Source organism: Phyllobates terribilis, unplaced genomic scaffold (assembly GCF_046119375.1).
Source record: "Phyllobates terribilis strain yellow unplaced genomic scaffold, ASM4611937v1 Scaffold_9__5_contigs__length_417890890, whole genome shotgun sequence".
In the NCBI taxonomy this organism is placed as follows: domain Eukaryota; kingdom Metazoa; phylum Chordata; class Amphibia; order Anura; family Dendrobatidae; genus Phyllobates; species Phyllobates terribilis.
Genome location: NW_027362769.1, coordinates 383,329,428 through 383,343,847, shown reverse-complemented (window position 1 = coordinate 383,343,847; position 14,420 = coordinate 383,329,428). Strand labels below are relative to the sequence as shown.

The following is a 14,420-nucleotide window of genomic DNA, read 5'->3' as shown; positions in this document are numbered from 1 at the left end:
ATGGAAAAAGGGTAATAGAAATTAGATTAGAACCGTGGAAGAGGAAAACCACAGTTCTATTTCTCTGGCCTACACCCGACTCTTTTAAACAATCAGAACAATCAGGGAGAAACTATTACTGTTTTTCCTTATGGAAAAAATACCAAAACCTTAATAATAGAGATTTTTTACCGTGGAACAGCAAAACCACAGTTTTAATAAACTGTTGTATACCAGACTTTTTAAAATATATAGATTTGCAGCTGAACAGTGAGCGACACACTCAAACTGTTTTTTTTTTAGATACAAAAGGCCCAAAAGTGGATACTACACAGATTTTACCCGTTGAACTGCAAAACCACACTGGGATTTGTCAGGCGTACAACAGACTATTTTCAACAGATATATTTTTGTGTCAGAACACTCAGGAGACACTACTGTTTTTTTTTACTGCAAAAAATGCGAAAAGCAGGATAATACAGATTTTTTACCGTGGAACAGCAAAACCACAGTTTTAATTTACTGCGATATACCAGACTTTTTTAAATATATATATTTGCAGCTGAACAGTGAGCGACACACTCAAACTGTTTTTTTTAGATAACAAAGGCACAAAACTGGGTACTACAGAGATTTAACCCGTGGAACTGCAAAACCACACTTCTATGGCCTATACCAGACTCTTTTCAACAGATATATTTGTGTCTGAAAACTCAGAGACACACTTTTTTTTTTTTTTTGGGGGGGGGGGGACTCCAATAGGTTAATAAGACGGGTATTTGTACAGTGTGTACGAGGAAAAAAAAACTGTAATGCAGTGTTTGGTGGTATAACCACTGCGTCTCCTATACAGCCTGCCTGCCTGATATCTGGGATGGATATTAGTCCTGAGAAGGACTGTTTGTTTGTTCTGGCAGCCTTTACAGACCCTACACTAACTATTTTGCATGTTCATTGGCTCTGTAAAGAGCGCCAAACATGCAGGGCGGAGACCCGAGCTCCCGCCCGAGTAACCCGGAAATGCTCGGTGCTCGCCGAACCTCCCGAGTAGCGTGATGCTCGGGCGAGTACCGAGCAGTGCCGAGCATGTAAGCTCAACACTACAAAGCAGTCATCAAAGCAAAAGGTGGCTACTTTGAAGAACCTAGAATATAAGACATATTTTCAGTTGTTTTACACTTTTTTGTTAACTATATAATTCCACATGTGTTAATTCATAGTTTTGATGCCTTCAGTGTGAATGTACAATTTTCATAGTCATGAAAATCTAGAAAACTCTTTAAATGAGAAGGTGTGTCCAAACTTTTGGTCTGTACTGTATATCCCTAACGGGCTCCCTCTGCTGGTCTGAGGTGGTAGGGTGGAGGTGTGTGAATTTGTGAGGGCCTCTTGTGGAGAAATCCATCCATGCACCCTTCTGGGTTCTGTGGCACCAATGCGCAGCAGGGCGCCACACATCCAGGTACCTTTTATTTGATATCTTCTCTGATTGAAGTTGATCCCATCCCTTTTTGTCTCCATGTAGCACAGACCCCATGATTTGATGAGGTTTGATTCCTAAAGCTTGTCTCTGCAGACTTCCTTCTTCTCCATCTCCAGCTACACATCTCTATACTGTGCCCTTAAAAATAAAAGTATCATTACAGTGCCCAATAAGTAAAAATCTCCCATGCTGGGCCTCTAAATAAATAATTACCCCTCACGGCTTCCTGCACAAAAGATTCATGTACAGCCCCTCTTCAAACTATCCCCTCAGTGCAAACTATGCCCCTCTGCAAAATATCCCCAAAACTGTCCCTCTGCAAAATATCCCCTTCCCAATTCCCCTTTTCAAAATATGCCCCCCACATTGCCCCTCTCCAAAATATCCCCCCACACGACGCATCCCAGAAAGCTGAAGTGTTTTATGCTTTAATTCTGCTTGCTGTCAATGAATGGAAATATAACTGGAACCTGCCCTTAAGTAATGCTGGTCACACAGCTCAGGGTTTGTTACAATGTATCACTATATCCATGAGATGATCTTAGAAGGTGAAAAAGTAAAGAAGTCTGGAGGAAGAAGTGGGGATCATTATCTGGAGGGGATCTTTGCAGCAACCCTCTAGTGTCGCTATTAGAGGGGTCCATGAGAGTGGCCCCCTCTCTGTGCCCTGAACAACGTCTGTAATAGAGGAGGACGAGTGAATGATCACTTCTATAAATCAGGATTGCATCTGTAGAGACTTCCTCCACAGGGAGGAGTATACAGTACATATATATATGCAGATCTTAACAAGCTCGGAGTGCTGAGGAAGTGAGGCTGTCCCCATTCTGCACTGACTGTGATGGTAATGTATGACACAAGGGGGCTCAGGAGGAACCCAAGCTGGAGACTGAGACACAACTAGTGATCGCAGAGGGGCTGCTACACTGAGGACGGAGGAAACGTACAAGAAGCTGCAGACATGACTTATGACATGTTCTAGGTTGCTGCTTTCATTTAGGTCTACTTCGTGCAAGGTGAAGAAAAGATGCTCAAAAGGAAACCATCAGCAAGTTGGCATCAAGGTCATGTAGCTCATGGAGGGACAGATAGATGTGAGATAATGAATACATTACACATAGACAATAGATAGCAGATACAATATACAGTCTTGGACAAAAAAATTTAGACTTGACACAAATTTTGGTTTTCACATTTTGCTTCTTCCTTTTGATCTTTTTGTCGAATGTTTTTCTGGATACTTAAGGACAATTAACAAATTCTTGAAGTTTCTGTGACTCCTCAATATTCCCGTCAGCACTGCCCCTAATTCTCCAGACTTCTGCCCTTCGCCCCAGAAGCTGGATATCGGCTTCCTGACTGATGGCCGCCTGTTCTTGTCTCAGAGCTCGGAGTAATCGCAATTTCTGGGTCTTTCTTTGTCTCTTTTTGAGGATTGACCGCAAGTTCTTACTGGAATCCGAGGGGTTTCCTGGACAAAAAATTTCCATGTTTTGTTCCTCGACCACTTGGTTCTCACTTTTGTTCTCACCACGGTCTCACTGGGACTGAGATCTGGGGAGTTTCCTGGACCCAAAATGTCCATGTTTTGTTCCCCGACCACTTGGTTCGCACTTTTGCCTTGTGACATGGTCTCCATCATGGGGAAAAAAACATAATCACCATATTGTCCGTCATGATAGGAGAAATTGTTCATGTTCATGAGGTTTAGATCTTGTTCATTACTCATGGTAGTGAGTGATCCCCTCTATGGATGAGAAGCTCCCACACATGAGGGATCTCAGGAGGCTTTAGTGCTGGCAGACACAAGACTCATGGCAGCATCAACTTCTCTTCTCGAGACAATTATTCTTCCAGATGTCCCAGTGTGAGGGACTTCATCAGAGAGAATAACATTACCCCTGTCCTCAGCAGTCCGGACCCTGCACTTCCTGCAGTTGTTCTCTCTGTTGAAGCCCCTCACACTGTTTGAGATGTCTGGAAGAAATGATTGACCTGAGAAGAGAAGTTGACACTGCCATGAGACCTGAGACCGTTCATGTGCGGGGGCCTCTCATCCATGGAGGGGATCACTCACAATTTACCTAAGAACATGGCCCTGAATTAAGAATGAGATCTGAACTTCCTCCAAGAGCCACTTCTCCCATCAACCAGGACAATGTCTTGATGATGCTTTTTCCCCCCATGATGGAGACCAGGTCAAAAGGCAAAAGTGAGAACTAAGTGGTCAAGGGAATAAAACATGGATATGTTGGGTTCAGGAAACTCCCGAGATCTCAGTCCCAGTGAGAACCTGAGGCTTTTCCCCGCAAATTCTTTTTTTGTTTTTCAATCCATCTCCTATGTATCTGTCTATATATTAATCTATTCCATCTCTGTCTTTCTACAATAAACATTGATATGAGATAGATAATGAAATATGACATAGAAAGATAGATATTAGATAGATAATATATAGATAATAGATGACAGATAATAGATAATATATAGATAATAGATGGATAATAGATAGATGATAGATGATAGATAGATAATAGATAGATGATAGATAGATGATAGATAGATAATAGATGACAGATAATAGATAGATAATAGATGGATAATAGATGGATAATAGATAGGTGATAGATAATAGTTGATAGATGATAGATAGATAATAGATAGATAGATGATAGATAATAGATAGATGATAGATAGATAATAGATAGATAGATAGATGATAGATAATAGATAGATGATAGATAGATGATAGATACATAATCAATAGATAAATGTTGCACTTTTTATGCAAAAATGGGTGCGAAATCTCCTAAGTTATCACCGAAAGCTCTTCTACAAAAATAATCCCAAAATATTCTTTAACTACATAAATAGTAAGAAACTAAAAAATGATAGTGTTGGCCCCCTTAAAAATAGTCTGGGTGAAATGGTGGATGAGGATGAGGAAAAAGCCAATATGCTAAATGATTTTTTTTCAACCGTATTTACACAAGAAAATTGCATGACAGAAAACATGATTAGTGATAACAAAAATTCTCCAGTAAATGTCACTTGCTTAACCCAGCAGGAAGTACGGCGGCGTCTAAAAATCACTAAAGTTGACAAATCCCCGGGCCCGGATGGGATACACCCGCGAGTACTGCAGGAATTAAGTAACATCATAGATAGACCATTATTTTTAATCTTTAAAGATTCTGTAATAACAGGGTCTGTACCACAGGACTGGCGTATAGCAAATGTGGTGCCAATATTCAAAAAGGGGACAAACACCAAACCTGGAAATTATAGGCCGGTAAGCTTAACCTCTACTGTGGGTAAAATCCTGGAGGGTTTCCTAAGAGATGCTATACTAGAGTATCTGAAGAAGAATAACCTCATGACCCAATATCAACATGGGTTTACGAGGGACCGTTCCTGTCAAACTAATCTGATCAGCTTTTATGAGGAGACAAGTTCCAGACTGGACCAAGGAAATGCAGTGGATGTTGTGTATATGGACTTTTCAAAAGCTTTTGATACGGTTCCACACAAAAGGTTGATATATAAAATGAGAACAATGGGGATAGGGGAAAATATATGTATGTGGGTTAAGAATTGGCTCAGTGATAGGAAACAAAGGGTGGTTATTAATGGAAAATACTCAGACTGGGTCTCAGTTAACAGTGGGGTACCACAGGGGTCAGTATTGGGCCCCCTTCTTTTTAACATATTTATTAATGACCTTGTAGGGGGCATACAGAGTAATATTTCAATATTTGCAGATGACACTAAACTCTGCAGGGTAATCAATACAGAGGAGGACAATTTTATATTACAGGAGGATCTATGTAAACTAGAAGCTTGGGCTGATAAATGGCAAATGAGCTTTAATGGGGATAAATGTAAGGTAATGCACTTGAGCAGAGGAAATAAAATGTATAATTATATGCTTAATTGTAAAACACTGAGCAAAACTGTTACTGAAAAAGACCTGGGTGTATTGGTGGACGACAAGCTCACATTTAGTGGCCAGTGTCAGGCAGCTGCTGCAAAGGCAAATAAAATAATGGGATGCATTAAAAGAGGCATAGATGCTCATGAGGAGAAGATAATTTTACCTCTATACAAGTCATTAGTGCGACCACACTTAGAATACTGTGTACAGTTCTGGTCTCCGGTGTATAAGAAAGACATAGCTGAACTAGAGAAGGTGCAGAGAAGAGCGACCAAGATTATTAGAGGCCTGGGGGGTCTGCAATACCAAGACAGGTTATTAGAGGACTGGGGGGTCTGCAATACCAAGACAGGTTATTACACTTGGGGTTATTTACTGTGGAAAAAAGAAGGCTTAGGGGTGATCTTATTACTATGTACAAGTATATGAGGGACAGTACAAAGACCTTTCTACTGATCTTTTTACTCTGAGGCCAGAGACGGGGACAAGGGGGCATCTTCTACGTCTGGAGGAAAGAAGGTTTAATCATAATCACAGACAGAGATTCTTTACTGTAAGAGCAGTGAGACTATGGAGCTCTCTGCCGCATGATGTTGTAATGAGTGATTCACTGTTAAAATTTAAGAAGGGCCTGGATGCCTTACTTGAATAGTATAATATTACAGGTTATATATACTAGATTCCTTGATAGGGCTTTGATCCAGGGAACTAGTCTGATTGTCGTATGGAGTCGGGAAGGAATTTTTTTCCCCAATGTGGAGCTTAGTGTTTGCCACATGTTTTTTTTTTGCCTTCCTCTGGATCAACATGTTAGGCTATGGGTTGACCTAGATGGACTTAGTCTTCCTTCAACCTTAAAAACTATGTTACTATGTTACATAAATGCAAAAAATTATTACAACCAGGCTGATTTTTGGCTGAAGATAGCATATATATTTATTTATCTCACTTATATGGCGCCATTAATTCCACAGCTCTGTAAAGACATTACCATCACTGTCCCCATTGGGGCTCACAATCTACATTCCCTATCAGTCTTTGGAATGTGAGAGGAAACCGGAGAACCTGGAGGAAACCCACGCAAACATGGGGAGAACATAGAAACTCCTTGCAGATGTTGTCCTTGGTGGGATTTGAACCCAGGACCCCTGCGCTGCACGGCCGCAGTGCTAACCACTGAATATATGTTTGATTGCTATCTTGAGCTGAATCGTTCATTGGTTTTAATAAAATCTGTTTTCTCCCGGTCTGACTTTGGAGTGATGTCTCGCATTTTTTGGATTAATACTCAATACTGTTATAAGTAGGCGTCCTCATAATTTCTGCTTATTGTTTTCATACCTTCAAGAAAAATACACAAATATCTAATTTAATAAAAGGACAAAGAAATATCAGAAGCTGAAAATAAAGTTTTCTCCCAATCCTGTGTCTTGTGTCTGTTACATCCATCATGTTTCCATCTGTACATCACATAGCACATAGATAACACAGTATATACTGTCTACCACATATCATGTACCTGTGTTCGGGGTCCCACATTGTATCCCCCTCCTGGGCTTCATTTTTGTTGTAGACCTCTTTTCTACCCATAGTGGGTATAAGACATGTGATATAATATTATCCTGTGTCTCAGATCTTGATGGTCTACGACCTGCAACTCTCCAACTGTTGAGAGTTGTAGTTGGAGACCACCTGGTGGGTTAGTGGCCATTACAATCCCTTATTGTTGGATTTGGCCGAAATCCTAATTTATGGACCTTCATTGTTGTATCTTCTTCTTGACCTAAGATAAGATGATGTTCTCCTCAGTCCATGTTCTTAGACTTTCCAGGGTTCCTACAAAAACCACCCAACCCTAAAATAATGTAGAAAGACCCCCCACTATCAGACCAAATAAAACATTTCTGGAACGTACTGGTGGTAAGCAGACTTCATAGTGGTCTACAAATCATGAGTAGGACATCGGTGGGAGACGTGTTGGGTTTATCTTGGGTCCAGAAGACGTTTCTGTGCTCCTTACACACTCCCAAGTCTGTAGTGTATCTGTAATGGTGACACGCAGGCGCAGACAGTACTTATAACGGAATTACGTCAGCATTAGGGGTGTAGACGAAGTCGAGGTCTTAAAGTACGAAGAGCACGTGGAGGATTACTGGGCATTTACCAACGTGAAGGTAGGCAAAAATACACAATATGCATATATACATACAGTGGGGGGGGGGGGGGGGGAAGGGGGCAGTCTGTCACCATAAACCTTCTAAAGGGTTAATCAGGCTGGAGCGATAAGTTCGCAATTGCGTGGATATAAGGGCACGCTGGACCGGACAGCTCCATCTCCGTGTAATACACTTATCAAGTGACTCCCAATTACTCAGTAACCTCATTGTCACCCCCATTACCATCCCCAAAAGTCTTATTTTTAGGGATGAGCAAATCAATATGATGCAAACATCAAATTTTGAGGAATTTGCTGAACTCGAACAATTTATAAATTGCTTTGTGAAAATCAGCAAAAATGGCCGCCGCCATGTTATGTCATGGAAAAGACTGCATCGGCCAGAAATAGATGACGGAATCTCAGGTGGGATCAGACGAGTCTTCCCATAATGCCTGGTAGCTATCACATCACATGGTACATCACAACCAATATGGAAGAAGGATTATCAGTCTATATAAAAGAAGAGGCAGGAAATGGAGCAGCCACTTCTGGTGAACCTGGATAGCGAGAAGACGTCGCAGCTCATTCATAAAGATAAGGTGATACCTCAAAAATGTACGAGTTGTACCACAGAAGTGAAGAAGATGAGAGTAGTAGCCTGAATAATACAGAGATTTGATTATTAAGGGTAGAGAGAGAAGAGACCAGGGACAGCAGCAGCAGCGCCGGTGGTTGATCTCCGTGATTACAGTGCAGTTGCGACATTTCACTCCGTGACATGGCGTAAATAAAATCACTCCGAGAGGTTGGGGCTTTATGAATGTCGTTAATACTGTACCTCATTGGGGCAAGAAAATGTAACACTCTGAAGAATTTTATTGCTGCCCTTCTCCCCCCCCACCCCCAAAAAAAATGTTTTGTCACAGCATAAAAATATAATCCATTGCTTCCATGATTATAAGCCATCATGTGATTTTTTGGTGAGTTTGAGGACTCTATGGGTTTTGACTGGTCTCTATTTACACCAAACAAAAATTCAGGGTCTTCCATGTCTACAATTTTTGTTACCATCATCCTAATTTTTTTTTTTTTTTTTAAAAAGTATATTTTTGGGGTTTTGGCTAATGTTAATAACCTTGGTAGAAGGAGAAGATGTCACCAGTGAGTGTGTTACCTGTACACTTACACAGGAGCTCTGTTTGTAGTGTATAGTGTACAGATAATACAGTGATCAACGGAGACATTATACACAGGCGCTCTATATATAGTGTCAGTGTACAGGTAATACAGTGATCACCAGTGACATTATACACAGGAGCTCTGTATATACTATATAGTGCACAGTAGCAAAAAAGAAGCAAGACAAAAATATATCTCATACCCTACCATAATTATATATAAATGTAAAGCAAAATTGCATAATAAATATAGGGTACTTAGTGAACTATTTTTGATCAAAAAAAGTATACAAGCCGTCCCACCAGCGGCAAGGTGACCCTAAATTGGGACGGTACCTATACTGCCTATATTAAAAACCTTACTGTATATCAAAGTTGAAGTAATGCATATAAAAGGGTAGACAAATAGGACCGGGTCCCAACTCCAGACCACCTAGGCCCGTGGTAAGCTACATATATACCAATCAGCTCAACAAAGGGCATGCCACACCCTTAAATTGCACAGAATGCAAACAAGTCAAAAAACCAGACAATGTGAACTGAGGTCTAAGATGGCAGACATACAAGAAACAGAGGCATGTTCACACTAGCAAAAAAGAAGCAAGACAAAAATATATCTCATACCCTACCATAATTATATATAAATGTAAAGCAAAATTGCATAATAAATATAGGGTACTTAGTGAACTATTTTTGATCAAAAAAAGTATACAAGCCGTCCCACCAGCGGCAAGGTGACCCTAAATTGGGACGGTACCTATACTGCCTATATTAAAAACCTTACTGTATATCAAAGTTGAAGTAATGCATATAAAAGGGTAGACAAATAGGACCGGGTCCCAACTCCAGACCACCTAGGCCCGTGGTAAGCTACATGTATACCAATCAGCTCAACAAAGGGCATGCCACACCCTTAAATTGCACAGAATGCAAACAAGTCAAAAAACCAGACAATGTGAACTGAGGTCTAAGATGGCAGACATACAAGAAACAGAGGCATGTTCACACTAGCAAAAAAGAAGCAAGACAAAAATATATCTCATACCCTACCATAATTATATATAAATGTAAAGCAAAATTGCATAATAAATATAGGGTACTTAGTGAACTATTTTTGATCAAAAAAAGTATACAAGCCGTCCCACCAGCGGCAAGGTGACCCTAAATTGGGACGGTACCTATACTGCCTATATTAAAAACCTTACTGTATATCAAAGTTGAAGTAATGCATATAAAAGGGTAGACAAATAGGACCGGGTCCCAACTCCAGACCACCTAGGCCCGTGGTAAGCTACATGTATACCAATCAGCTCAACAAAGGGCATGCCACACCCTTAAATTGCACAGAATGCAAACAAGTCAAAAAACCAGACAATGTGAACTGAGGTCTAAGATGGCAGACATACAAGAAACAGAGGCATGTTCACACTAGCAAAAAAGAAGCAAGACAAAAATATATCTCATACCCTACCATAATTATATATAAATGTAAAGCAAAATTGCATAATAAATATAGGGTACTTAGTGAACTATTTTTGATCAAAAAAAGTATACAAGCCGTCCCACCAGCGGCAAGGTGACCCTAAATTGGGACGGTACCTATACTGCCTATATTAAAAACCTTACTGTATATCAAAGTTGAAGTAATGCATATAAAAGGGTAGACAAATAGGACCGGGTCCCAACTCCAGACCACCTAGGCCCGTGGTAAGCTACATATATACCAATCAGCTCAACAAAGGGCATGCCACACCCTTAAATTGCACAGAATGCAAACAAGTCAAAAAACCAGACAATGTGAACTGAGGTCTAAGATGGCAGACATACAAGAAACAGAGGCATGTTCACACTAGCAAAAAAGAAGCAAGACAAAAATATATCTCATACCCTACCATAATTATATATAAATGTAAAGCAAAATTGCATAATAAATATAGGGTACTTAGTGAACTATTTTTGATCAAAAAAAGTATACAAGCCGTCCCACCAGCGGCAAGGTGACCCTAAATTGGGACGGTACCTATACTGCCTATATTAAAAACCTTACTGTATATCAAAGTTGAAGTAATGCATATAAAAGGGTAGACAAATAGGACCGGGTCCCAACTCCAGACCACCTAGGGCCGTGGTAAGCTACATATATACCAATCAGCTCAACAAAGGGCATGCCACACCCTTAAATTGCACAGAATGCAAACAAGTCAAAAAACCAGACAATGTGAACTGAGGTCTAAGATGGCAGACATACAAGAAACAGAGGCATGTTCACACTAGCAAAAAAGAAGCAAGACAAAAATATATCTCATACCCTACCATAATTATATATAAATGTAAAGCAAAATTGCATAATAAATATAGGGTACTTAGTGAACTATTTTTGATCAAAAAAAGTATACAAGCCGTCCCACCAGCGGCAAGGTGACCCTAAATTGGGACGGTACCTATACTGCCTATATTAAAAACCTTACTGTATATCAAAGTTGAAGTAATGCATATAAAAGGGTAGACAAATAGGACCGGGTCCCAACTCCAGACCACCTAGGCCCGTGGTAAGCTACATATATACCAATCAGCTCAACAAAGGGCATGCCACACCCTTAAATTGCACAGAATGCAAACAAGTCAAAAAACCAGACAATGTGAACTGAGGTCTAAGATGGCAGACATACAAGAAACAGAGGCATGTTCACACTAGCAAAAAAGAAGCAAGACAAAAATATATCTCATACCCTACCATAATTATATATAAATGTAAAGCAAAATTGCATAATAAATATAGGGTACTTAGTGAACTATTTTTGATCAAAAAAAGTATACAAGCCGTCCCACCAGCGGCAAGGTGACCCTAAATTGGGACGGTACCTATACTGCCTATATTAAAAACCTTACTGTATATCAAAGTTGAAGTAATGCATATAAAAGGGTAGACAAATAGGACCGGGTCCCAACTCCAGACCACCTAGGCCCGTGGTAAGCTACATATATACCAATCAGCTCAACAAAGGGCATGCCACACCCTTAAATTGCACAGAATGCAAACAAGTCAAAAAACCAGACAATGTGAACTGAGGTCTAAGATGGCAGACATACAAGAAACAGAGGCATGTTCACACTAGCAAAAAAGAAGCAAGACAAAAATATATCTCATACCCTACCATAATTATATATAAATGTAAAGCAAAATTGCATAATAAATATAGGGTACTTAGTGAACTATTTTTGATCAAAAAAAGTATACAAGCCGTCCCACCAGCGGCAAGGTGACCCTAAATTGGGACGGTACCTATACTGCCTATATTAAAAACCTTACTGTATATCAAAGTTGAAGTAATGCATATATATAGTGCACAGGTAATACAGGGATCAATGGAGACATTATACACAGGGGCTCTGTATATAGTGTCAGTGTACAGGTAATACAGTGATCACTGGAGACATACACTATACACTATAAACAGGGCTCCTGTGTAAGTGTACAGGTAACACACTCACTAGTGACATCTTCTCCTTCATCCAGCACAAACCACCATCACTTCTTCCAGCCAGGACTCGTCTCTGCAGAAAATAACAGTTATCTAGAGCACCGCTTTCAGAGCACATTCCCCACTTTTTCCCCAAATTCTACACTACGCCAGACGAAGAAAAAAGCAACATAGTGTCACCCTGCACAGTACCAGGACACCCCTCAATTTATCATTTGCTCTCGTCCAACCCTCAAGTCATCACCATTAGATGTCCCCCACCTCCAGTCTCAATTCATAATTATTTGCTGTCCCCCACCCACCAGTCTCTATTCATTGCCATTTGCTGTCCCCCAGTCTCTATTCATCATTATTTACTGTCCCCATCCCCCAGTCTCAATTCATCATCATTTGCTCCCCCTCCCCACACTCATTTTATTCATTGTATTAGAAAAAAAAAAGTCATACTTACCTCTCAGATGATCCCCTGCAGTCGCAGCTCCACTTCTGCTGTCCTCCAGCCAAGTGGCGCACGTACAGTGCTGGCCAAAAGTATTGGCACCCCTGCAATTCTGTCAGATAATACTCAGTTTCTTCCTGAAAATGATTGCAATCACAAATTCTTTGGTATTATTATCTTCATTTAATTTGTCTTCAATGAAAAAAACACAAAAAGAATTGTCCTAAAGCCAAATTGGATATAATTCCACACCAAACCTAAAAAAGGGGGTGGACAAAAGTATTGGCACTGTTTGAAAAATCATGTGATGCTTCTGTAATTGGTGTAATTAACAGCACCTGTAACTTACCTGTGGCACCTAACAGATGTTGGCAATAACTAAATCACGCTTGCAGCCAGTTAACATGGATTAAAGTTGACTCAACCTCTGTCCTGTGTCCTTGTGTGTACCACATTGAGCATTGAGAAAATAAAGAAGACCAAGGAACTGTCTGAGGACTTGAGAAACCAAATTGTGAGAAAGCATGAGCAATCTCAAGGCTACAAGTCCATCTCCAAAGACCTGAATGTTCCTGTGTCTTCCGTGCGCAGTGTCATCAAGAAGTTTAAAGCCCATGGCACTGTGGCTAACCTCCCTAGATGTGGACGGAAAAGAAAAATTGACGAGAGATTTCAATGCAAGATTGTGCGGATGGTGGATAAAGAAACTCGACTAACATCCAAACAAGTTCAAGCTGCCCTGCAGTCCGAGGGTACAACAGTGTCAACCCGTACTATTCGTCGACGTCTGAATGAAAAGGGACTGTATGGTAGGATACCCAGGAAGACCCCACTTCTTACCCCGAGACATAAAAAAGCCAGGCTGGAGTTTGCCAAACTTAACTGAGAAAGCCTAAAATGCTTTGGAAGAATGTTCTCTGGTCAGATGAGACAAAAGTAGAGCTTTTTGGGAAAAAGCATCACCATAGAGTGTACAGGACAAAAAAGAGGCATTCAAAGAAAAGAACACGGTCCCTACAGTCAAACATGGCGGAGGTTTCCTGATGTTTTGGGGTTGCTTGCTTCCTCTGGCACTGGACTGCTTGACCGTGTGCATGGCATTATGAAGTCTGAAGACTACCAACAAATTTTGCAGCATAATGTAGGGCCCAGTGTGAGAAAGCTGGGTCTCCCTCAGAGGTCATGGGTCTTCCAGCAGGACAATGACCCAAAACACACTTCCAAAAGCACTATAAAATGGTTTTAGAGAAAGCACTGGTGACTTCTAAGGTGGCCAGCAATGAGTCCAGACCTAAATCCCATAGAACACCTGTGGAGAGATCTCAAAATGGCAGTTTGGAGAAGGCACCCTTCAAATATCAGGGACCTGGAGCAGTTTGCCAAAGAAGAATGGTCTAAAATTCCAGCAGAGCATTGTAAGAAACTCATTGATGGTTACCGGAAGCGGTTGTTCGCTGTTATTTTGGCTAAAGGTTGTGCAACCAAGTATTAGGCTGAGGGTGCCAATACTTTTGTCCGGCCCTTTTTTGGAGTTTTGTGTGAAATGATTAATGATTTGATTTTTGCTTCATTCTCTTTTGTGTTTTTTCCTTGCAAGCAAATTAAATGAAGATAATAAGACCAAAGAATTTGTGATTGCAATCATTTTCAGGAAGAAACTGAGTATTATCTGACAGAATTTCAGGGGTGCCAATACTTTTGGCCAGCACTGTATGTGGCTAAACGAGCGCGTCACAGTAGAGGCGGAGGGAGAACTGGAGCTGCACG

At 40.6% G+C, this 14,420-nt stretch overlaps 1 protein-coding gene and 1 long non-coding RNA gene across 2 annotated transcripts in view; one reads left to right on the top strand and one right to left on the bottom strand.

Moving 5' to 3' along the window:
- Window positions 1–6,769, top strand: part of LOC141162427 (uncharacterized) — a 109,983-nt gene extending 103,214 nt beyond the window's left edge. Inside the window, exon 13 of the mRNA XM_073648542.1 lies at window positions 6,371–6,769. Coding sequence (XP_073504643.1) covers window positions 6,371–6,378 — 8 coding nt within the window. The 3' untranslated portion in view covers window positions 6,379–6,769. The remainder of the gene's footprint in view (window positions 1–6,370) is intronic.
- LOC141162428 (uncharacterized) overlaps window positions 6,632–14,420 on the bottom strand; it is a 27,876-nt gene continuing 20,087 nt past the window's right edge. Inside the window, exon 3 of the long non-coding RNA XR_012250777.1 lies at window positions 6,632–6,737. This is a non-coding gene — a long non-coding RNA (uncharacterized lncRNA). The remainder of the gene's footprint in view (window positions 6,738–14,420) is intronic.